The sequence below is a fragment of the Poeciliopsis prolifica genome, unplaced genomic scaffold (assembly GCF_027474105.1).
Source record: "Poeciliopsis prolifica strain line A6 unplaced genomic scaffold, Auburn_PproV2 SCAFFOLD017, whole genome shotgun sequence".
Lineage (NCBI taxonomy): Eukaryota > Metazoa > Chordata > Actinopteri > Cyprinodontiformes > Poeciliidae > Poeciliopsis > Poeciliopsis prolifica.
The window spans coordinates 6553423-6578990 of NW_026562392.1; the positions used below are offsets into that span (position 1 = coordinate 6553423).

The 25568-nt window shown below is 37.2% G+C and overlaps 2 protein-coding genes across 5 annotated transcripts in view; one reads left to right on the plus strand and one right to left on the minus strand.

The window, feature by feature from the left end:
- Positions 1–3043, minus strand: part of trak1a (trafficking protein, kinesin binding 1a) — a 30504-nt gene extending 27461 nt beyond the window's left edge. Inside the window, exon 1 of the mRNA XM_055042317.1 lies at positions 2838–3043. The gene's annotated coding sequence lies outside the window, so the exon portion shown is untranslated. The remainder of the gene's footprint in view (positions 1–2837) is intronic.
- A 9611-nt stretch (positions 3044–12654) lies between these two features.
- The window catches only part of ulk4 (unc-51 like kinase 4), a 78001-nt gene continuing 65087 nt past the window's right edge, over positions 12655–25568 (plus strand). For 2 of the 4 annotated variants that reach the window (XM_055042305.1, XM_055042307.1), the window contains exons 1-17: positions 13165–13241; positions 13811–13953; positions 14130–14229; positions 14355–14494; positions 14593–14743; positions 15647–15748; positions 16649–16732; positions 17304–17379; positions 17701–17796; positions 17977–18272; positions 18577–18646; positions 18884–18941; positions 19253–19345; positions 19639–19699; positions 19783–19997; positions 20528–20574; positions 21133–21211. In XM_055042305.1, the coding sequence (XP_054898280.1) occupies positions 13816–13953; positions 14130–14229; positions 14355–14494; positions 14593–14743; positions 15647–15748; positions 16649–16732; positions 17304–17379; positions 17701–17796; positions 17977–18272; positions 18577–18646; positions 18884–18941; positions 19253–19345; positions 19639–19699; positions 19783–19997; positions 20528–20574; positions 21133–21211 (1806 nt within the window). In that variant the 5' untranslated portion in view covers positions 13165–13241; positions 13811–13815. Of the gene's footprint in view, positions 12674–13164; positions 13242–13810; positions 13984–14129; positions 14230–14354; positions 14495–14592; positions 14744–15646; positions 15749–16648; positions 16733–17303; positions 17380–17700; positions 17797–17976; positions 18273–18576; positions 18647–18883; positions 18942–19252; positions 19346–19638; positions 19700–19782; positions 19998–20527; positions 20575–21132; positions 21212–25568 lie in introns of those variants that run through there. The other 2 variants (XM_055042306.1, XM_055042310.1) reach the window with 2 other exon arrangements.

The window sequence follows — 25568 nt, forward strand, 5'->3', positions numbered from 1 at the left end:
AACACTTTAAATATGTCTTTTTTTTTTTTTGTAATCCTCCCTGTGTTGCGAATCGGTCTGAGCCAGCATTTGAGCAGCAGAGCAACAAGTCAGTGGAAAAGATTACAGCATTAATCATCAGCCTGGGTAACATGGGCAAAGCCAAACCACAAACTCTGCCAAATCACAGCCTTTTTCTTCATAGAATTTCATAAACACCAGGATTTGGCAGAGAAAAAACTCAATATATGTTCTAATGCTCTAAACCTTACATAGGAGCGCCTCAGAGGGCACAGAAATAACTACAGTGATCAGCAAGGCAATATTAATGATAATTTCATGTTTTACATATAAATAATTACCAAAGTAACTTTATATTTACTAATATTATAATTCTTTATAAATATAGCTACAGAATGTCCAAGCCATTGCAGATTCATTGCGTGCAACATGCCTTTCCCAAAGAACTGCATAGACTACAATAATGAGTTGGTCTATTGATGCACCATGGTTTTAATGCAGCACCAAGTATTTTGAACAGATAAAGAGATGGTAAGATATTAAAGTCAGTATGAAACCGCGACTAAATTGTTCAATTGCCAAAACGGCCAGAAACTGCTTTTTCAATGAGATCCTGTAGTTGAGATATCTGGGGGTCTATGTTTGATATGGACCCAAAGGAGACAAAAACAAAAAATCACTTTTGATAGTTACTGGAAATGATCTTGCATCTGCCAGCAATCACCAATTTTCTTACAGGCATCATGTTTTCCTAATAACTTGCAACTCTAAGTCATACACAGGCAGGATCTGAATAAATTCAACCCTGAATTAGAGGTTTGTGAAAATAAATCAGGACAATTTGAGAGTGCTTCCGCCTGCCTAGATGCAATATCATCGTTCATAAAACAATCACTTCCAAAGTGTGAGTCTGTGTTTTGAATAAAAACAGATAATGCCAACTATTGGCCAAGCTAAAACGCTGATGCATGATTAATGTTTTGCCAATTAAACTGTTTTGATTCCACAGAGATTGGATTCTTGCGTAACTGTCGGTGTTTCAATCAGGTCCTCTGTCTCCTTTCTTTCTAAGGGTTCTCCTGTCCTGGTTGTGTCCCATAATTTCACTGCGACTCCCCTCATGCCTTACATCACTGCTGGCTGCTAACCACAGACAAATAACCTCATACCCAGGAAGTGCACCATGGCAACAGGCCGTCCTATTCATCACATTGTGTTCATTCATCTTCTGGATTTACTGACTGGGGAGATTTAAAGGCCACAGGAAATCAAGTGAAAGGGGACATAAATAAATAATGTGTCAGAGAGTTAGGAGGCATCTCAACATTTCATTCATGAGCTGAAGTATAAATTGTAAAACTCTTCGAATTGCTTTTTATCTTGTTATCACAACAAACCAGCAGAGGGCAGCACATGTCTACTGTCTAGAGGTTTTGCCTTTGTGAAGGATGATGGGAAAGGCACATGATCCCAGTAAAAGTTTCCACAGCATGTACCTTATTTCAGCATGTGATTTTGTACAGCAGACCAGTACATTTTGCAAGCCGGCTTGTGCAAACAATGTTGGCAAGACTTTAAAAGGAACCGTGGAAAAATATGGGAGCATCTCCCTCCAGGGCATACAAAGACGTGTGTATGCTTTTTTCATGTTTCAAGGTCAATCGAAAAACGACACTGTTTTACTCAGGACTAACTACCGTAAGATCAAAGGTTGAAATCAACTGCAAGTCTTTATCGTAGTTGAAGTTTTCTGCAAGAAAACTATTAGCCGAAAGTGAGAATGTAAATATTTTCAAGAACCGTCAGGCTAGATATACAGTACAAAATCACAATTTAGAATAGCAAAATTCAGAGAACTACAAAAACTCATAACTGATTTGCATATATATGTTTATAGTGGCCAGAGTTGAAATCTGAAATCTATAAAAAAAGGATGCATGGATGGTTGTCACTTTCATGCAAAAATGTATTTTACGAATTGTAAAGTTTTCCAGGACCTTGAAAAATAAGTATTTACATGATGCAACGTTTGTGAGTATAGGAAAGCGAGACATTGCTGCTCAAATAATAAAAGGAACTGAGGTCACGCACATAGTTAGAAGGGAGGGACGTTTCCTGCTTTTATGAACAAGAAAGAAGAAAGCTCTCAATCACTGCAACACTGAACAAAAACCCTGCTGATGGAAATGAGGCAACTTTTATCTGGAGTGTGTTCAGCTCCTAAGAATCGCAGTCATTACAAGTGGCTTTTGGAAATTGCTCACTTCAGAAACAATGTCAACTGTAGGAAAACAACAGCGCAGGAGTAGTTAAAGCTGCTAATTAAAATAAAGTTATACTTAAGTTATACTGTCTCCACTAAGATCAAATTGTCTCTTTCTGAGTGTAACAGCTGAGGTTTGAAAACAAGTAGTGGAAATGGGTAAAAAAAAAAATCGCAGATAAACTACTGGGAGCTTCTCTCTCTTTCACATGCTGATTTGTACACAGAACTGAGGCCCCCTGAGGCTCCGCTGACAGGATGTGACATTAAAATAGGGCCAGAAAGAAACAAACTCTTCCCACTACATATATCCCTCAACGTGTTCTTTCGCCTGCGGTATTCATCCAACCGTCTGAGATTGAGAGCTTCTGACTCTGCAACTTTCAAAGGGAGATATGTTCTGGTGCACACCTTCTTAAACATGTCAACACTGCCAAATGGACTTTTAAAGCCGTGCATATTTTAGAGATGAATTATATATACCTAGCCACAAAGTGCTGCTTCAGCAAAGCCAAATGGACTCTAGTAAGCTCATGATTGCAACCTTAGGTTATGATATATGTGTCAATATTACCAGTAATGGTCTCGGCATCTTTGCAGGTGGCCAGTGCAGAGGGCACACCGACGTATGCCTCCTCCTCCCACTCTTTCTCACTGGCTAATAGCAACTCTGGTCCGTGGAGCTCAGGTGTGCGTCTGTGATCCGAGGAGTTTTCAGGGGCCGGGGCAGTGGAACAGGAATGGGTGTCGGGAGGCTGAGTCCTCGGGTCCAGCTTGGCGCTGAATGGTCACCGATTTAAAACAGGACTAGCCACGGAGAAAGCTCAGATCCACACATAGTCACGCTTGATTTGTCTTGTGCGCATCTTTAGACCAGAGAGGTAAACATGATGTCCCACTGACTCATCAGATGACGCAGCCGATGAACCTCGAGTGTGCACTCACTTTGGAGTAAAGGGGAGTCACTTCATACCTGGAAGAAAAAGAAGGGAGGAAACACAGAGGATAGGAAGAGTTTTTAAAATTTCCCATCATTTTTGAAACTTGATATATACAGAAAATAATGGAGAGGGAATTTATGCCCAAACTCAGAATTTCAGTGTGTCTCAGCCAGAAAACATCTGTTTTTCCTACGAGTTATAAAACTGCCAGATCAATCCACTTCATCTGCTGAATATGAGTCTGACAGGATAATTTCCAAAACACTTAAAGAAAAGCATGTGAATTAACTATTCCAATGCTGTCGTTCCAGTTACAACCTTTTATACACCCGACATCTTCAAACAATGTTAGCTTAGCGTGTAGCACAAACATTCAGCTGTGTTAAGAACAACCCAAAAAGTCTTTGTGAAAATGTAGACATTTAACATTTGTTAATAAAGTTTTGCATCACATGGTAGAAACATTTTTAATTTCAGTTGTTTAAAGTTCCTAAAATTAACTAAAATTGTGCATGTCTGACTTGCTGTTAGCATTTCCACCACTGAGGATTTCCTCCCTTTTAACAAACTCACTTCAATATATGATTGTTCTTCTACACCTTAAAGGAATTGTTGCAGAAAAGTTTCACAAAACATCATTTGAAACAAACTATTTGTTTACATATGCCAGTTGTAAATGTACTTACTACCAAGAAGCAAGAAGCTGTTTTCCCCCCCATCAAAGCCTGGTTAGACAATGGCTAATAATTATTGGCGATGCCGATATGTAGACGTGGACAAGGTATTTATAGACACACTAATCTGCAACTGTCACATAAACTGAACACACAGTCAAAGGGCAAATAATTATAGACAAGATTTCACTTTCTAAAATTGTTGACTAGACAATTTGTCTAATCATTTATAAAATAATCACAGCCACGACAAATAAAATATTTGAGTTTCTTTGTTGGGAGCAGTACAATATATGACATGTCTACGAATGAGATAAAAACATCATCACCTCTCCTGAAACCGGTAATGTAAGTAGATGTGAAAAAGATATTTTAAACAGTGACAAATTTTATTTTTTGCATTTTGAACTGAAAACATTTCTTGCACAACATGCTCATTAATACAGACAGGGTGATCGTCACTCCCCATTTTTACTTCTGATGTAAAGAATGTCCTCACCTGTTGCTGATTAACCTTTCGAAATCATTGTTCTCTAAAAAGGAAACTTGGCGACCAAGTTAAGACAAATTTAAAGTAAAACAGAAATCAAATACCGTGCAGTAAGCTTTCATCCTATGCCAAAGAGAAACTGTTTTTATTCATACCAACCATTCACACTCTCCACCCTTAAAGGATCGCACTATCACTATCATTCCCTGCAAATATTAATCTACAACTATGCTTGTATGTCTGACAGGTTTTCCTGTTCCATCCTAGTTTCCTTGGAGACATATTGAGTGAGAACATAGATCATAGTGGAAAGCGGAATTAGGTCAGTTTTCATTATTTAGGCGCAAACAATATCCAAAAGCCCAAACACTGTTGCTCATGGCAACATATCATACAAAACACAAGAAAGTTACCAGCTTCTTTAGATCAGAACCAAAAACAGGTTTGTAGGACAGTGTTTTATAAATCTACTGTTTTCTTTCAAAGTTACTGAACTGTTAAAAGGTAAAGCAAATGAAGGGTGTGCCACTGCTATACAGCCCATTTGTGACTGATTTTCTGGCCAAACAATTATCCATTCAACAATACCAGGATCTTAAATGGTATGACCATAATATCTCTACACAACATCATGGTTGGGTGGAGTTTTAAAGGAAACTCCACATTATAGTGTGGCAGTAGAGCTAGAAAATACAATACTAAGTGTAGAACAAGATGCTATTTTTATGTGTAAGAATACAACTTTTTATTGTCTTGTTTTTAGGATATGTTCATAACTGACAAGGTAAAAAATTTTTTTCCAGTTTTGCAAAAATCTGTGTTTACAAAGCCAAGTCTATAACCTTTCCTTTCTAAAGCAGCACAGCTCCTATCAGGGATTTCTACCTTTGAATCAAACAGCAATGAAAAAAATGTCAACTTAAAATATGATTGAAAACTTTAGTAAGGTAAAGTGGTGAGTAGTATTAATTTATCCGGTTCTAGCTCTAGTCATTAAATTTCTGATTGTACCTAAAGACTCTCAACAAGATATTTTGTCCAAGTCGTCAATTAGTAATGTGATCAGTAACGCTTTCTGTAGCTCCGCTACTCATTACTGTAGCCCTAACAAATTGCACAGTTTGACAAACCACAAATATTCATTTTCAGTTCCTCAAAAAAAAATAAAAAAATAGAAACGCACCACCCAAACTTTAGTTGGTAATTCTGTTGAACTTATTGTGCTCCCTTCTGAACTTATCAGGTTCCCTTCTGTGCTCTTTAAGTTTCCCACCTGGCACTTTATCAGACCATGAGATCTTAAGAAGCACAGAAACCAAAAGTAAACCTATTTTCACAACATAAGATCCCTTACCCTGCAAATGAAGATGTGACGAGGCCCACAGGAAACGCTGTCATGTTGTGTCACATACAGAAACCAAAGTGAGTTTCAGCACACAAATCCTTTTCAATGTGAACTCTGAGCTGTGAGGTCAGCACAACATGCTAAATGAATATCGTCAAACAGAGCAAACACACAGTGGTACAGGATGTGTGGAGTGGTGTGATCTGTTCTTGTGTATTATCAGTGTCCCAATGATCAAAGCCTTTAAATAAGAGTTCTAAGTTAATGATATAATATGTACAGTAGGGAAAATAATGTGAAAAGAACACAACATGAAAACCCATAAAAACATGGACAACACAATGGTGACAATTTATCATCTGATAATCAGGACGTTCTGGTTGAGCAACCTTCCTTTGTTTTAACATTAAAGTACCAATTAACTTCTGTATGAGAACAGGCTCTTATCGGTCAAACAATCAGCCTGGCTAAAAGGTTTATACCATTAGCCTGTGTGGTGTTAAGCACCCACCCCCAACAGTCAATACAACAGGCTATAGCAGCACTCTTTAAAGAGATCAGATGTGTCCTTGCTCCAGGAGATCTCAAAACTTTCAAAAGCAGATCATGCAACACTGATTAAAGTCCTCAGCGATAACAGTTGAACAATGAGCTGGTATGTCAATGAAAAACTCGATCAAGAGGTTTGACGACAGAATTGTGCCGACATCCTACAACTGATAAAATGTCACAGAAGTGAAGTCTAAAAGCAGGAAACACAGAGCTACCCGAGACAAAGGCAACTTCCGGTTGTACTTGTTGGAAGCTGAGTAAAACAGCAGATGTCCTTCTTATGTATCTTTGATACTGGGGTAATAAAATTTTGCCCCAAGGGCTACTTGCAGCCCTGTGAATGGTGAAATCCTAAAATGGGGCAAATCTGGCCTCTAAGCTGAAGTGATTGATGGAGTCTGTTTTGTCTTCTGGGGAGAAATTTTCAGTCATCTTCTTTAAATAAATAAATTTAAAAAAAAAGATAGGTACAGCAAAGGGCACTTCTCTTTTATCAACCAGGTTTATGCATTCATCTTAATTTTGTATTAAATAGAACCACAAATACATTTAACTTGAAAAATACAGTTATTTTACACAATGTGAACCTGTGATTTGAAGGTCAACTAAGGAACCTCCCTATTCACCATTATTCACTTTGTGATCAATGGGTCCAATCGATATCCCATTGAGCCGTCTGTGACCAGACAAGCTATAATGGAGAGCTGATAATGGCACAGGGGTGATTGACATCTAATGAATATCAGTGGGTTGACTGTGAAATGTACATTTGAAATCAGAAGTTTACATGTGTACACCAAATAAAAATGCCCAGACACCTCTTTCCCTCACTGTCTAATGCTAAAGACCAAATTTCTTTGGATTTAGGTCAGCTGGAATGACCAAAATTATTTAGACGATCAAAAGGCCACAAATAATGAAAGAAATAAAATGCCAGAATATGTCTTCACAATCTGAAGTCTACAAACAGTATGATTTTCTGCCTTTTTAAGGAATGAAAGAAAGCCCAGAAGATGATGTCTTAGCTTTGGAAATGTCTAAGAGGTCAACTGACACATTTGAGATAATTGGAGACACACCTGTATTTATGATACACTTTAAGGCCACACCTGGAACACACTGCTTTCCTGTTTGACACGACAGGAAAGTCAAAAGTAATCTGAGGAGAATTGTGGAGCTGCACAAGTCTGGTCCATCCTTGGGAACAATTTCTGGATGCCTGAAGGTGCAGCGTTCATCTGTTGAAACAATTATATGCATGCGGAGACATGATGGAACTGTCCAAACACTGTTTACATGAAGATGATGGCTGGTAAGACAGTGCCATTATTCACAGTGAATGGGCAGAAAGGCCTCTACAGCCAAAAGAAACAAGCCAAATTACAGTGTGCAAATGCTCGATTTGACCTTAACAAGAGGCAAAGGAAACATGGATTGTGTAACTAGAAAGGTAGACATTAGTAGGAGTGTAGCAAAGTCTCTGTTGTTCATGTGACAGCTGTCTTTCAGAGCTACCACAGAGTCTCACCACCTTATCAGTGGTTGGAGCTTTATACGTTTCCAGGTGTGAACAGCGGTAGGTTTACAAACAGCAAACATGACTGGATCCTGTGTAACAAGACAGCCAGAACTGAATATCTTATTCTGTTTAATGCATACCACATCACAGTAGTTTTCACGTCTATGAGTTACTTCTCCATCAAGCAATATGGTTTTCAGGCGGTTTTCCTCCTCTGAACAAGATAAAAAGAATGAAAGAAAACTTTTTTTTTAAATTATGCTTTTCATAGCCGTCCTGCTTCATTTTAATTCTTCGCAAAACTCTGTGTAGTTTTAACACTTTGCAAGGCCTCATTTATTCATCAATGTCCAGCTTCCATTGACATATTCTGACATGCATTTAAGGCATTCTGAAGTGAGGTTTTTTTTTTACCCTGTAGAAGTCTTAGGAGTCCATTAACAGCTCATGTAAACAACAAATACACTCCCTCATGCACTATCACTGTCAACACCACGGCAGAGACAGAGTGTGTAAAACAAAAATGGAAATGGGACCCGCACAAAAGTCTGCAATTATATACGAGCATTTTGTCATTATCAGGATGACACATAATTGCTGTATAATGGTTTAATTTTATTGCAACGACAACATTGGATGTGGTGAACAAATATTTTCCACAATCCTCCCACTTTCTGTCATCAAGATATTGACACCATAAATATAAATTTACGGCATCTCAGCACTTTATATCACAAGGTTCTTCAGTCTTTGAAAGACCATGTTACAATTTTTAAGTACATTCCTGCTCTAAATGGCCGAGTTACTTCCTCAGCACGCCACTAAGTTCTGCAGAGGTCTGGTAATGAAGCATCCAACACGTGTAATAGTGGCAAGACAGTAGCGCTCCAAGACTGGAGTTGGTGACACCAAATGTATCAAGTATAAGTATGAAGGCTATAATAACAACAATAACGTCTACTTAACCAGATACAAAAACCTCATTGAGATCTAAAATCTCTTATTTTCAAGATAGCAACACAGTTTACAAATATCAACCCTCACAAAAGTCCATTTATCAGGAAAGATACACTATCGGCATTCTGAGAGTGAATGCCAGTAGGTCACATATGAAAGCCAACCAAATATTCCACCAAAGCTTCCTGCGATTCGTCACAGTAGGATGCAACAGTTTACGCTGACAACAATGTGAAAGGAATGTGTCGAGCATCTTTCTTAAGAAAGGGCGGTGATTATTACATTACTCATAGCAATAAACTAACATGCAATTAAGAATAAATTTGAAAGAACCAGCTCGTTTTCAGCAGCAGCTGGTGGTTATGAGCTCATGTTTCAGAGCTCATAGGGAGTGCTTTGGACAACTACGCATGTATCGATGTTCGTGTTATCAAGGGCTCCTCTCAACTTCAGGTGACCCGTGGTTAGAACAAACAGCACGAAAAAGAAAACATGGCACACAAACTACATAAATGTCTCTCTGCTAAGCTCTGTTTCCTGACATTGAGAAATGTTGCCAAACAGACCTGCTCTGTGTTAATAAGCCGATTGCATCAGCGGAGAATGTTTGAATCTGTGTGTGCACGGTGATGCAAATTACAGACGGAGACTGGTCGGAGATAAAAGGAACATAAACAAAAAGGAGAAAATCTCGTCTGCCCTTCGTGTCCATTCAGTGTCTCTGATGTGTTTCGTTCAGCTGCGCTCACTGAGGCCTCTCAAAAAATGCATGGCAACAAGCCTTTTGTTTTCCCCTTACACGCTCAAATTTGGCTAGCTTGTCTTGCCAGACGAAACATAACTGCCACCATTACTCATAGGGAAACAGTCTTTACAGGAAGAAAGCACAAGTAAAAAAATAAATAAATAAAAAAAAAGGAGATAAGGGAAGATGGTTGATAGATTTTAAAATTCACCAAATCACGTGATAAAAGGGGTCAAAATATCCTTTTTTTCAAACTCCTCCACTCATTTCTTGATGAAGTACAAGACTTTTTGGCCATGGCACTAATCAAAAATGAAAGTGAGGTGCTTTGGAAATATTGTTCAGCTGTTTTAATAGCAACCTGCTTATTAGCTCCAGTAACCGGACCTGTACTTCAAAAAGGAAGAAGTGATGTTATATATAAACAACTGAAGGAAACTGTGAGGTACTGAGATGTTGTGCCTGTGCAAAATGAGACCAAAATGCTACTTTTGGGTCAACTTACAACAGCCTACATTTTCCCAACCGTTCCTAAAACGTGGGGATTTTTTTTAGCTCAGGTCATGAACTGTAACACAAGAAATTCAGCAGCTTCTAGTTTCTCCTCAAAAGTATAAATCCAATTCTTCATCCATGTAATTTTGAAGCGGCATGACACAGTTCGCTGCGATTGATCTCTTCAGAAAAACAAGACCAAACAGATAAAAAAAGTGGAAGAATCAACATGGTCCCTCACTGCTATCTACGCAATCTACAACGCTTCAGTGAGTGAGCAGAACAGCAGCGGAGCAATTACAAGCCAATACATGTAAAATGCTGGAATACTGAGTCAAATGTGCTGTATTGAAACGTAGCTGCTGCTCCTCTAAAGTCATTTGAATCTGACTAATAGATCCTCTTCTTTCTTTCCGTTACATTTGCTGTAAAAGCGTACATGTTTTAGAGCTTTTTGCAGCAGCATTCTCTCTGGTTGTGGGTGAAAAGTTGCACATTTTTGATATCACACAAATACCGAGCCACTGGTCTTTGAATACACAAGGTTTGGCTGTGTGCATGTTTACAATAAGTTGGTGACAATGTCCAATCATAACACCCGGTCAGTCTGTGTTTAATCTGACCTTCAGGTTACGTGTTTGGATTCCAGTCCAGGTCGTGTGAACGCTCTCTGCAGACACAGAGGAGACTGTGAGCCCTGCTGTGTGTCAGAGTACTGCTGACAGCATGTGAAGCGTCCACAGATCATGTGCCTTTAGTTGGCAAACTAGCTGGAACCTTATTTAGCGTCTTAGAATTGGCTGAGAGAGCCACCGCTTCAGCTGTGCAGCCCAATAAGTGCAAATAACAAACAAATCATCAACTGACAAAGTTAATCATTTTCAAGGGTAGGTTGTAAATCAACCATACCAAATATGCATAGCTTTGAGGTTGTCTTTATTGTAAGACAACCTCAAAAAGTGCAATGGATATTCTGACAAAGAGATTTACTTTAAATTTAACATTAAAAAAAGAGAAGTTACAACATAATCCTCCATTTATGCCTCAAAAAATGCAATCACAATACCTTTGGTGAATATTGCCATAGCACTACTTGCAAAGGACATAGTCCTTTCAGGTTGCTTTTGTTTTTGATTGGCTTGCAAATTTAGATTTGAATAAATATCCACCTTTGCTCGTTTTCATTTGCATAGTAAAGACAGATTTAGGTCAGATTTGTGCCATGATCGTTTCATGTAACTGTGTTGAGCCAACATAGTTAAAATGTCATAATATGTCCAGAACTTTTCCTGAAACCCCTGACAAGTTGCTCACTTATAATCTCGGTGAAATCGTCAGGATGTCTTCAAAGAGGGTTACGCATTACACGGAAACCATTCTTGGAGTAACACTTTTTACTGGACATCAACGTGATTTCCCTGGTCAAAGACACAGAGTAACATCCTGATTAGAGGTTTGCCGATGAGTTCCTGTTTCCGAAACTTTGCATCAAAGTATTCGTCCTTTGGCTCAACAACAGAAAACTTTCACATTTACTTTCACAATCGAAAAAATAAATAAATAAGGAAATGCTTCTTACTGCTTTGAGGCGTAAAAGTTCCCAGAAGAGAGAAAGTAGCTCCGTTTTATCTTCAGCGGCGGGGATTCTGCCCAGTGAGGCGAGATGCTCGAGTCTGAACTGACTGGAACTAAAGTATCACCACGAATATTAAACAATGGATGCAAGTTCTAACCCTATGTATCGTTCTAAGTAAGAACGACTCATATTCTACACACCTAGCAGCTTGTTTTCAGTTTTTTATATGTATATTTATATTTATATCAATGACTTGTTTGGCAGAGGTAAGGAGCCGCTTGTTGAACACGCTGTTCAGAGCCGTGTCAACCCCAAGCAACGAAGAGTTAGTTCCTGTTTAAGAATTTTCAAAATAAACTGCATCCTAAAACATCCAACTTTAATTTTGTTTTCTGATCTAATTTGAAAGACAGTTTATCTTGATTTAACAGTGACACAGACAGACAGACAACGTGGTTGGCATATAAACTTTGCCTTTGAGCCAGTTAAAGATGGGCGTCATAAGAGCAGCGTTTAAAGATTTTTGCGTATTTTTGCAGTCTGACAGTTTTGTCTAAAACAGACTTTTAGAAACAATCTGAATGCCAAATTGTTTTCTTTTATTTTAATTACTGCTACTGTTTCTTCAAATATAAAAACTCCTGCTGCAATAGGACATGCAATGTTGTTGTTTTTTGAGATAAGCTAACTTTTGTTTGTCCAAAAAACAAAACAAAACAACAAACAAAACAAACCAAAGGCTTGTAACTATAGGAATATTTCAACCAGAATCTGTAACCAGGTTATATTACCTTATTATATTAAAGAGCCAATGTATTTTATTTCTGATTTCGACCTGTGAGAGTTAGGCCTTGATGTGACCTTTGTATATGGTAGACAGATATAAGTACTTTGAAAATCACTATTGATTTATTTAATTCTATTTAATGAAATATGCCATTCTTCAATTAGATAAATCAGACAACTTTTTTGGCTTCACAGAGGCAAAACACAGTGGCTGCTTTTATTTTGTTGAATAAAATATACCTACAGGAAGGTGTTCTATCTAGTGCCATTGTGTTGCCTTATTTGAATTCTGGAGCGGATCAGGAAGAAGTCTGGTGCCCCCTGGTGCAGGTTGGTAACTACCTTGAGCAAACTTGCTATCACTATAAGCACACAGTGTTTGTTTCCCTACTAAAGCATGACTTCCTCATGTGCCTTCATGCGTGTATAAATATACTCACGCGCTGATTGTTAACTAAAATAATCGCCGCAGTTTTACGATACATGTCACTAAACCCAAAGAAAAAAAAGAAAAAAATCAACAACAACAACAAAACAAACAATAACAAAACAATTGTGGAAAAATAAAACCCCTAACATTTTCCATTTTTTTATTCTTCCCCTTGCTTCGTCTGTTGTCTCCAGTCTGGCATCCTAGCAACGCAGGAATATTCCAGTCACGCAGGGGGTGTGGAACAAAATCATGCAAGTGTTTTTAATGAAACAGACGTTTATCCTCAATATCGTGCCAAACCAAAACGTCCAGCCCACGCAAACACGCTTCTGAATACACGTTTCATAACCACAGCAAGCAAAGTGAACCCTAATATTTTGATAAATAATTACAAACCTCCCTCTTGCAGCCGGAAATTCGTGGTCCATCAGGCTTCCGCTGACAAACAGCGGGGTTGTTGAAGAGGTAAGTTTGAAGGCAGTTGAAAATAATAGACTGCTCCACGACCATAGTCTGAAATAATATAGTCACCATTAAATTAGCAAAGGGCTAATGCTAATATATTAGGGTTTTTTTTAGTGTTTGTCAGGGTTTTTGTCGAGTTCGGTTACCTGCGAATTCGGTGTCATAGAAGCTCACCGTTGGTGTTTCACGCAAACCGTTAACGCCTGACAAGAAAACGTCACATAATATCCACGTCAGCTGTTTTAGTCAACTAAAAGGACACAGTTTTAGTTTTACTGATATATGTGTCAGCAGGTGTTGCTACTGACTGTGTGGAGAAATTCCACAATTGACTCAAACCTCTGCATCCTGTTGTTTTTATATTTGTTTGTCAAATAATAATATCAGTTCATACAAATTTAACGTTAAAAGCTGAAAACTGATTGGATTTCATGCCAGTAAGGAGTGTTTGTAAACTTTTAACCACTCAGAGAACTGGTAGACCAGATGTAAATAGTTTTCTGCTAATCTCTCAATTTTTAAGCTGAGAGATTAGAAAGTACTTTGTTTTGTTTTTTGTTTTTTTCCAGAGGAAATGGAGAACTTCATCCTTTATGAGGAGCTTGACAACGATGGCAGCTTTGTCGTCTATAAAGGGAGACGAAAGAGCAATCTCTGCTACGTTGCCATCATCTGCACAGACAAAACCAAGAGACCCGAGATCACAAACCATGTATTTTAACTATGCCTAGTCATTCCATTTGTAATTATTTTTCTAATGCTAATTTTATGGACAATTTAAATGACATAAAGTAATGCGTTAGTCAAGTATAAATCCCTAAAAAAATATATTAATGCGCAAAAATGTTTAAGGTTCTGTTGGTGCAAGGTGTATTTCTCTCCTTTAAGGTACGACTGAGCCAGGATCTGAATCATCCAAATATTATGCGCTTTTATGAATGGTTTGAGACAAGTAAACACCTCTGGGTGATAGTGGAGCTCTGTACAGGTCTGTAGTTTCTCATTTCTTCCCAAATAAATATGGGACTTTTTAAATATTGGAGATGAAATGGAACGAAAGTACTTACCTTTCTGTTATACTTACTTACTAATGTCTATGCTTTTACCTTCGAGGCGGTTCCCTGGAGTCTGTTGTCGCTCATGATGGAAACCTGACAGAAGACATTGTGAGAAGGTTTGGATGGGACTTAATCAAAGGATTAAGATACATCCATGAATTGGGAATCATCCTGTCAGACTTCACCCCAGCAAAGGTTAGCATGTGCACTTATTTCCATCCAAAACCAACATTATAACGTGATACGTATTTAAACTGATAATAAATGTTTCTTGACTTTTTTTTCTTCTTTAGGTTCTTCTAGATGGTAGCGGCATTTTGAAGTTTAGTAACTTCTGTCTGGCCAAGGCGGAAGGAGAGACTCTGGAGGACATTTTTACAACGCTTTCTGCATCTGAGGACCCAGAGGAAGGAGACGACAAGGACATAAGAGCAAGAGTGCAAGGTCAGAATTTAACATTGATGTATGATTAATGAAGGACATGGGCTAATATAGACTTTTTACAAAAATTTTAGATCAAGTTGGACTGTACAAAGTATGCAGGAAAAAAAATATTTAATTCCTGCAAAACAATAGTATTTACCATTACTGTGCGACATTCTCAAATCACCTCATTTTTATGTTTTGTGACAAAATACATAGGTGCTTTTGACAATGATGACCTCTTGTAGATATTTTTTGTAAAGCTGAAAGATGCCATATTTAGAGCAGGTGATCTCTTTTCGTAACAAGATTTACTTTTTAATTTTTTTTAATGTATCACCAGACTTACTGACACTGTAAGACAATTGTAACTTTATGAATGATCATTGCTTAATGATTCATGCAAATAATTATCATGCAACTATTTGGCATCATAATAATAAGTAAAGTGTTTGTCCAGATTTTTTAGGTTAAAAAGTGCATGTTCAAGCTTATCCAGTGAAGTAACTTGAGGAGGAAAAAAAAGCCAGAAGTCGTGCTTGCATAAGAGTGATGTAACTTGAAAATAATATTACTCAAGTAGAAGTAAAAGTTTGTTGAATAGAATCTACGCTTATAGGTAATATTTTTTTGTTCAGAAGGTTACTGTAAATGTAATTGAGTAAATGCAACTATGAACTGTAGTTGTATGAAACTGTAAGGATGACAAAAATTGCAGAGAATTAATTTTGGGGAATGCGATACTTAACTAGCTTCACATTGCTCTTATTGAGCAGGAAGAAGAACAAAAATTGTGGAAAACATTACATTTTGCATGTTCTCACTTCTGAGGACATGTTATACTGTGGATTTTGCATTCAGCAAGCAACACTATATCAGTTCTTTTTCGAACTGTATCTGCATGATTCTGTTGCATGTTTCTAGGTTCTTCAACCTACAGTGCTCCAGAGGTTTTGCAGGGATCAGAAACCAGTAGGAGATCTGATCTCTGGGCTCTCGGCTGTGTGCTCTACTATATGTACACTGGTACCCACTCACACACGTTTACAAAATAACACATTCACATATTGAAAAGTAAAAATTAATGAATATGAGATATGTATGATACATTTTCTCTTCTGGTGGTTTGCTTTGTCTTGAAACTGAACTGAATATTTGATTTTAATATTTTCCAAAAGGAATGGGAACATTTTCGCACTTTATGAACTTATATTTTATTTACAGTGGAATACTGTGAACTTATAACATTTTTAAATTAAAAAATTGTACCATTTTCAGAACAGCTGAGGTGATTCAGAAACTAACAGCTGAAGAAATCCTAAAATAGTAAGGGCAGGGGAACCTCGACTTCCAGATGGAGCAGTACGTCTACAAGAGGAAATGTGATGGTATTTATATCATTAACCTGCAGAAGGTTAATGATTGTACCACATAGTTTATAAGTGGTACAAATTACTAACAGGTGGATGAGCATTTCGGCAACTAATTAGGTTGATTGGGAGCAGGTTAGCATGAGGTTTGGCTGTAAAATTAGCAACTTAGGCTAAATTCTTCACATGTGAGATGAGGAAAGGTTCACAAGTCTATAAAAATATCTGAATAATATTCCCAGAAGTCAATTTGGGACAAATGTGAGCATTGGTCTTAAACTGGCACTGCCTAAGAAAACACCCAGTCTTTATTCTGTTACAAACATCACTGCTTGAAATCAGGGACTTTGTGAGATGTGCTGCTACCATAAGTTTCAGAAGTACCTTTTATTTTCTTAAAATTTTGCAATTTCTTAAATTATATGATTACTAAAACATGTTACTTTGAAATAATATTTGGTTTTACAGGATTTGCAACCTTTGCACTTGTATTTTTTATATGTCTTACATAATCCTTTTTGGATTTGGGGTTTGTTACTGACTACTTGTTTTCCAGGTAAACCTCCTTTCTGTTCTGATAACCACACTGAACTGACAGAGATGATTTTGCATCAGGAACCGCCACCTCTAAGACAGAAAGGTAATAAATATGCTGTGCATCAAATGCAAGCTAGCACATGAACCTACAGTTAAGCTTCAAAGTTAAGGCTAATGTCAATTCTGCCCCTTTGTATGATATAGAAATGCTTTATTCAACCAAGAAATTTATTTCTGACATGAATTGGGAAAGATGTACAATTATTTAAAGTGGCTATCTATTTTGGAAATAACAAGATTTTTATTTTATTTTTCATTTACATTTCAACAAATATAAAGACAGGTCACAAAGTGCTCTCAATATTGAAAGGGTACATTTTTATTTCCATCACACCAGTCATATCCTTAAAGTTGCTTTTTTGTTGTTGATTTATTTTTTGGGGGGAACTCTTTCTGATTGGAAGGCCTCCATGCTGTCACCATAAGCTTTAGCTCCTTCCAGCAGATTTGAATCTGGACTCTAACTGGGCCTCTCAAAATTCTTACTTTCAGTCAGAAGATGCATGTTAGTAAAATTAAAAATATTACTTTGAACCTAAATCTGCGGGAGGTAGGACTAATCTTGGGCCTAACTGTATATAAAATATTACATTAACTTATTTAATCTCTTCCAGTGTTTCTCCCAAATCGTCCCAGTCAGGAATTCCAGAGCCTCCTGAAAGGTTTATTAAATAAAAACCCAACCAAGAGGTCAGACCCATTGATTTCCAGTTGAAGTTATGGTTTTGAAATATGAATTATATGTATTTATATAGGTTAGTAAACAGATGGTTTGTTTGGGATTTTTTCACACAGCAGACAAGCGCTCATTTCTTAAAATTATTTCAACTTTTTTATGTCAACGTACATCTTTTTTCGTCACAGATCAAGATATTTTGTCGTTCAGAAAATTATGGCTCTAATTTTGTATTTAAATGTCCAATTGTTTAGTGGATTCTGACTGTGGCTACTTCTGTTGAACTCATTTTGGTTTGTCAGTGTTGAGTTGTGTGAACTATTTTTCTTCATCAGATTCAGCTGGTCGGAGCTGGTGGGTCATCCTTTCTGGACTCAAGTAAAAATGGAAGAAGATTATGCAAAATATGAGAAAGCTGAAGATGTCAATGGGTACGAAAAACAATTCTGTGATGAACTTGACTCCATTATCATGGGATGTGTAAATATATATATTGTAACAATTGTCTAACATTTCCTTTTTGTTTGCAACATTTTTGTAAAAATTGTGATGCTGTCATTTTTTTGAGAGGCTTTGATTAAATTATTTGATGCATTTTTATTCTTTTACAGATGCAAAAGGACACCCAGCCCTTTTCCTGGAGGAAACTCAGTCAGACAACCCAGTAGCCACTCAGCAATTAGCCAGACAAAGGGCCTATCAAAATCTTCTCATATGACAAATGTAGCCGACAGGCCGTATGACACAGAAGAACAATCTGTTACACCTGTGTCTGGTGGAAGGTTAAATTACAAAAACTCAAATAAGGAGGTGAGATGTGGAAAAGCAATGGCGGACCAAGTTGAGACGAGAGATCTGTCTCAACCGAAGCAGGGAGATCCACAGCCCACAAAACCATATATGACAGGTAATGGATTTTGTTCAGTTTTAACAGTTTAATGACGTGGCCGTTCCTTACTTGGACACAAGAAGCTTTGTTCTCTTCAAATGCAATATACAAATTTAGCATAATATCATTATGCTAAATTTAGAAGTGACTAAAACTAAGCAGTTTCAGTCATTTCTAAATCAAGGTGGTATTTCTGAAAAAAAAGAAGCTAAAATTAGGTTATATGCAATTTTTTCTTTAACTCTGAACTTTTTTTGACTCATTTTTTTGCATTTTAGTCAAGTTAGATTTGTGATAACATACAAATTTGCCCTTTTTCCAGGTAATGTTCGAGAGCTGAAACCAAAGAACGGGGTGGATCAAGACAACACTGATACAATCTTTCTACTTAGGTATTTTTATTTAAAGCATGTATAGAAATATTTTTTAAAAGTATTCTATAGTTAAACTTCATCAAAACTATTTGGGGACGTTGATCTGTAAGTAATTGGATTAATTAATTTATTAAAGCTCAGCTGTCGCCCGTGTGTTGCCTCAGTGGAGTTTTAATATCTATGAACAGTTCAGCTCTAAAAAGTTAAATTCTTATTTGTCCATTGTTGCTCATTGTTTGTTCTGGTTTTTTATAGCAACTCAAGAAACTTATGCAGACTCTCAGACCTATCACACCAGAACTCTGAGCTTGAGGTAAACGGTACAGCATGATAGATTCACTGTTAACTTTACTAGGGCCATCTTTTAAACCGCTTCTTTACACAAATGGCAAATTATCAGTTATGTGGCGTCATTTTAATACAGTTAGGTATGCAAATGTAGTGGAGATGATTTAACAAAATGCTAATCAGGCATCAGAATGGGAAGAAAAAGACAAATCAGACATTTGTCATAATATGAACCAAATGTCTGAATGTTTCTGAACACCTTGCTGATTCTGTACAATAAAGAGTCAAGCAAGTTCTGTAGATGTAAGGGGGTCAACACAGTGTTTTCTGTTTCAGATTGTCACTGACACTGACATTGCAAGCTGTGTGAAACGCCTTCTACACACCGAGTTTGACCTGAGTGTTACCCGAATCATTGACAATCCAAAGGTATGGAGATGGAGATGCTGTATATAGGCTAAATACTTGAGGATCAAGTACTACTGTAATTAGCCTTTCCATTGTTTCTTCCGAAATTGAGTATTTCAATTGAAAAATGCTTTATATTAATCCCAGAGGGGAATTCACTGAACACAATTGAAGGTTTTCTTCTGAAATCGTTTTTGCTTTGTGAATGTGAATATTGATAGCACAGTTGCAATGAAAGGGTGAACAAAGCAACAAAAAGTAAGATGGTCACAAACTGAAGTTGATGGGGTTTTTTCCAATGATGACTTTAACAGATACTTAAGAGTACTCCTGTACGATTTGATCCCAAAACCCTCTGTGTACCAGCATATTCAGGTATGTTGTCTTAATCTGCATCAATAAAGTTGAATATGTAGTATAACATTATCTCAAAGTTAAATATTTTCTCTCTTGTGTAGTGGAGAAGCTGCTTTCACTGAGTGATGATGAGTGGACTGGTTTTCTGCTACAACTTCATTCATGCTTTGAAGAAAAGAAGCCAACCACGCCACTCCCCTCCTCTTCTGCTCTTCCTCAGTCTACAGCTGTTCGATCTAGACTCAACCTGCTGTGCTACCTCTGCTGTGTAGTTGGCCACACAGTTATTGCTGATAGGCTGATTAACTCAACACTGGTAGGAAAACATTTACTTCAGCTCCCTTTTTAGAATGTAGCTTGACTGGGTTTATTGACCATAACCGTGTAGTTTGAAATAATATTTGGCATCTCAACATGCAGTAGCATGACAGTGTTAGGAGCCTGGCTGTCACCAGTGCCATGTTTTGTATTCTATATTTTAGAATATCATCAGGAGAATTTCAGATCTTCAATTCTAAAAGGGGAAAGTCTTGTATCACAGATTTTTCAAACACAGGATATATTTCACACATTGAATTCTGTAAATTTAGCTAATTATAGCTCACAGATAATTAAAAACAAGAATTCAGTGTCTCAGAAAACTAGAGTGCTACAAAAACCATACAAAAAAATATTTTCACTTCTTGACTTTCTGCAGTGACTTTTCTTCTTGCAACAAAGGCCGGATTTTTTTTTAACGTTTTTACATAATTTAATCATCGTTTCTTAATTTATTTTTCTAAACCTGTTTGTTTTTCTTTTTCCTTATCACATCTGTACTCTTATGGTTTTTTTTTTTTTTTGCAGCTTTCTGTATTGACCCAGCAGTTACGGCAAGCTCCAAACTGGGATTTGTAAGTACATCCTATATGTGTTTTTTTTTTTTGTTTTTGTTTGTTTGTTTCCATGAAGAGAAAATATGATAGCTTGCAATGAAGCTATCTTTGCACAGTAAATTCAGAAGTTTCTGAATGGAAAGGCTCTGAATTAAAGCATGAGACAAGCCTAAGAGCCAGACAGGCATGGTTAATAAAAGTACAATAGGTGTTTTTCACTTGTGTGTCTTTTTATCGTACCATCTCTTCAGCTACAGCTTTGCTTTAGGCGTTGCCATTGGTTAGCCAGATTTATTATTAATTCAGAAATAATTAAGCTAACCACTTTCAAGGGGATTTAAGTGAATTAAATAAACCATTGTTCTGATTTTGATTGCAAGCTTATGATGTTCTGTTACTTTTAGGAAAGCCAATTTAAGAAGTTTGCCAACTTAAAATTTTAGCTGTTAATATGTAGTGGTTAATGTATAAAAACAATTGAGTTTTGTGTTACCATGTACTCTGTTCTGATATGCAAACACAAGATTAATCTAAAATTAATTAATCACGTTTTTATTTTTGAACAATATTTTACAGACGAAGCAAGATCCTCAGAACGATGGGTCTTCTGGCTTTGTACTGTAGTCATCTTGAAGAGGACTGCCACGTTTCTGAGGTTTGAAGGACATACAAACATGCTGTTGTATTGAGAGCATTTTCATAAATATTTTCAATACAACACTCAGCTGTTTTGTGGGAATAAAAATCAGCTGAGTGCAGAACTTAAACAAAATATATATATATAAAAAATCCTTTTTATGGAGTATTATTTCAGGCTTAATCTAACCTCATTCTTTAACAAGTTTACTTAAATATTAATGATTTTTATCAAGAGACTTCTTAGTAGTAGTCATAGACAGGTCGGTTACTACAAAGTGACCAGGTCATGTTTGGGTAATATGAATTAATTACATTCTCACATGCTCAAACATCTAACAGAAACATCAAATACACCAGGAAAATCACAAATGTAATACCAGCTTGGACCATTATGTGGCAGTAAATGCCATTGGGAAATGTGTTCATACTGTTCATGTAATATTGAAAATATCTAAAATTGTACTAAAATTCTCTTTCCTTTCTTTGGGCCAGCAGAAATCACAACTTTTAACACAGTTGAGAGAAGATTTACCCTGAATGAACATGCGAACAGCAACACTTGCTCATGCCATACTCACTTTTTAGATCCAGCTTGGACCAGCTGGGGGCATTCCAGCTCTTTGAGACAACTTTCTTCCACATGCAGAAAAAAATACCAAACTCCTCAACTTTCCATCTCCCTGTTTGTCTCTCATGCATATTTAAATATAAGTAGAAGACACAACTGGATTTTAAGTTAATGAAAAACCTTAATAATCTGCACTGTAGCTTGCACCAGGCCATATCTCTGACAAATGCATTTTATTTTGCTTTGTTGAGACTGTACCAATTTGAAACTGCTTGCTTCTATTTGAAAATAGCATTAGAAACAAAATAAAAGTGCATGTTCTGAAAATGCCTTTGGTGTGATTTTCACTAAAATCAAGCAAAATATGATGACATTTTTGATTTTTCTGTTGTAGCTTTTATGACTTTAGAAGTTCTGAAATGATTAGATAAGATATTTTGCACAGTGAACACACTCTTACTAAGATAATATTTATTAAATGTACGGCACATACAGTTTTAGCCATATGATAAAACACCCGTGTTTTATTGTGCATATCTCTACCCCAGGAGAGCCCTTCTCCAAACCACTGGAATCAAATGAACGACTCCTTCCCAAGGTGACGTGCTGATGAGGAAATTTGGAGCAGGGATGCATCTAAAAGTTGCAGGATATCAGCTCTCAAGGGTTGGTCTTGGGCACTCCTGGTGTAAATATATGACATGCTGTCAAGTCCTCTGCTCTGCTGGGGAATGGATGCAAGATCTCAGCCGGCTTTTGTGTATCCCTCTGGAACCCTTTGAGGCCGTTATAGATTGTTTGGGTGCACTATTCCACTGGTGAATACTACTGTGCTGTGACGCTGAAGCACCTTGAATGTTTTTACAGTCTCCAGTAATATTTAAATCTGTCTGAAAGAAGTACACAACTTGATTGCTCAGGGCAAAGGTTTTACAAAGAAACCTTGCGTTGATTTTAGATCATCAATGTTATTATCCTCATCTGCCAAGTGATGTTAATGTTGTGGCTAATGTTTGCTGGGGCGCTCTGTAATATGTAATGTGGTGTTTCTTATTTAGCTTTGAGCAACTCTTATTTTTGTAACCATCAGAAATGCAGATGAATTGCTGTTGAAAGACCACAATCTTATTACTGCTGAATGCTTTTGTGGTTAAATCAACAAGTTTCCAGAGTGGACTGAAACATCATCTGAGCATAATTATCATCACAAACAAAACGATATTCACAAGCTGCATAAGTTTTATTAAGTCAGTTTAGTCAGTTTATGTGGGTTCTCTAAAAACAAAAGGTTCATACAGAGCTAGCTAAGCAGAAAGCTCATTTTGTGTGACCATTAGTCCAAATGATCTTTATAATTCTAAACCAGTTTCCCCTCCTCTTTGTGGTCTTTTTTTGTTTCCATATATAATGTATGTCTGCGTGATTCCTGATGTCCTCATTATGGCATTCATGCTGCTGCTGCTTATTTGTCTTTGGGATTTAGAAAAGGGCCAGCCTTGGTATATATATGTTCAATGCCCTTGGTGTTTAGGACAAATGGTTTTTGGTTTTTGTCTCCGTTACCCGCTTTACCTTCTTACAGCTACTGTGGATAAAACTGAGCTCTGTGCCTGCCTATCTTCCTCTGTCTGTTCGTGACTATGGCCTGCCTGACCATCTCTGGGCTCAGCAGGGGTCCTGTGTGTGTGAGTGTCTTTTATGTGTGTGCACAAGCTGTTTTGAACACTGCCTGTGCGAGCTCTCAGCAGGGGTTTTGTCTATGTAGTTCTGCCTGTCCTTATTGGTGTGTTTGTGCCTGCAGATACTGTATTGTTGTGTTTCCTTATATTGCAGGGAACAGATGACCAATCAAACAGAACACACACTTGCATTTTTCTCTTTGAGTGTGTCGTCTCAGCAGGGGTTCTCCTGCTGCAATCCTGCTGATTGGTGTGTTGGGGCTGGGCTTAGTTACCATAGTAACTTCAATTTACTTTATTCAAGCCCTCTATTTCCACCTACACACACACACACACACACACACACACACAAGTATATACTTTAAACACATATACAAACAAAGTACACCTGTCTTTTTTCACTGTCCCCTTTCTGTCTTGTTCTTGTTGTGCTGGCAGTGTTGTTGTTTTTTTCTTTTCTTAAAAATGATAAAATTGCTTTGGAAAAAAAATACTGACAAGTATTCAGCTGCTAATGTCATGCTGTCTTTAAAACCTCACACATTTCCTCCTCACTAAACATCACTCAAAAATTTCTCCCTTTTTTTTTTTAGCCCACCTGCAGATTAAGAAGTACATCCTTTACTGCGCAGGGTGTTTTACACGATAATGAGACTAAATGCTCTGAAAAATCTCCCAGCAATCCTTGAGGACACAGACTCAGAGGGTACTCGCTGCACAAAAACACAAAAAGTCGTAGTAATACCCTATCAAGAAAAGGGCAACAGTTTAAACACATAAAAAAAAAATTTCAATTACAGTAGCACTAATGGGTTTGGTATTTCATAATGTAGAACATTTGTTTTTCACTTTGCATCAGATATTACCACATACAGTCATGCATGAAATATAAAAGTAGGTCTCATGTTACCAGTAGAGCTCTTGTCAAGACATTCTCAGAATCTGAGCTAATCTATGTGTATCATCTTTTTGATGGATACCGTGCTTTATGGAGATTTTAACCAGGCAGTACCTGCTTGTTTTTCCATTTGATATGCTTTATGTTTTATCTACCAAAAAACCTTTTAAAATAAGGCTCTGATGTGCAAGCATCATTATTAGGTTATCAGAGTACAAAAAAATGGCATGAAAATGTTGCAAATTAGGCACATTGGTGGAGAGCTGGGCACTTGAAGATAAGGTTGACTGCACTGCAGCTTTGTTAACCAATCTCTTGGTTCACCTCAATAACATGTTGTTCCTGGAAGTGATGCTGCAGTTTTCTCTTTAAAAGACAAATAATTTACTAGTCTGAACCTCTCATTCTGTGTTGGCAAAACCTCTCATTCTGTGTTGGCAAATCTTTAAATACATAAAACAACTACTTATAAAAGTTGTGTGGACAGAAAAAAAAGACTATAATGAGAAATCTGCTTACAAGAAGGGCAAAGGGTGAAATGGGACTCAGCCTTAGTCAAGGGTGGGCGAACAGCAGAAACTGGTGGAGAAACTGGCACAGATCTGGCAAATTCAAACAAATAGAGAAGGAAAGATGAATGTTAAGTTGAGAGGAGGGCAGTTTGACAAAGGGGTCAGGCAGGTCTTGCATCAGACCACAGAATCACCCATTAATGTTAATGTCAGGAAGCTACCACCTGTCTCACCATATACTTAAATATCAGGTTGTTAAGATAAGATGCTAGAAATTGTTTTGAGTGATCCAGTCACAAGTCGTTGTGTTAAAAATTGATTTATGTTTCTTAACACACTTTTAGTACCTCGGCTCACATTCAGAGGTGGTCTGGAACACCTGTGCCCACAATCTTTTTACAGTCTGAATACAGATTTGTCTCAAGCCTTGCTCAATCTGCTACATTTTCTCTCGTTTTTTTTTTTTTTTTTGCATTGGACTTGTCTTATTGGTCCTTCTCACCTTTGTAAAGAACATTTTCTTAAAATTTTGGAGCTTGAAGACTGAGTTTTTGCCCGTTTCTTTAAAAGTCCACTATTATGCTTCCTCAATCAAGCTAGGATAGTTCTCTATACAAAACATGTTAATTACAATTAATGCAAAAAATCATTCTGAGGTATTGGGATTTCACCTGATCAATTCTTTCTGTTTTGAGCTCGTCTAAGAATATACTGTT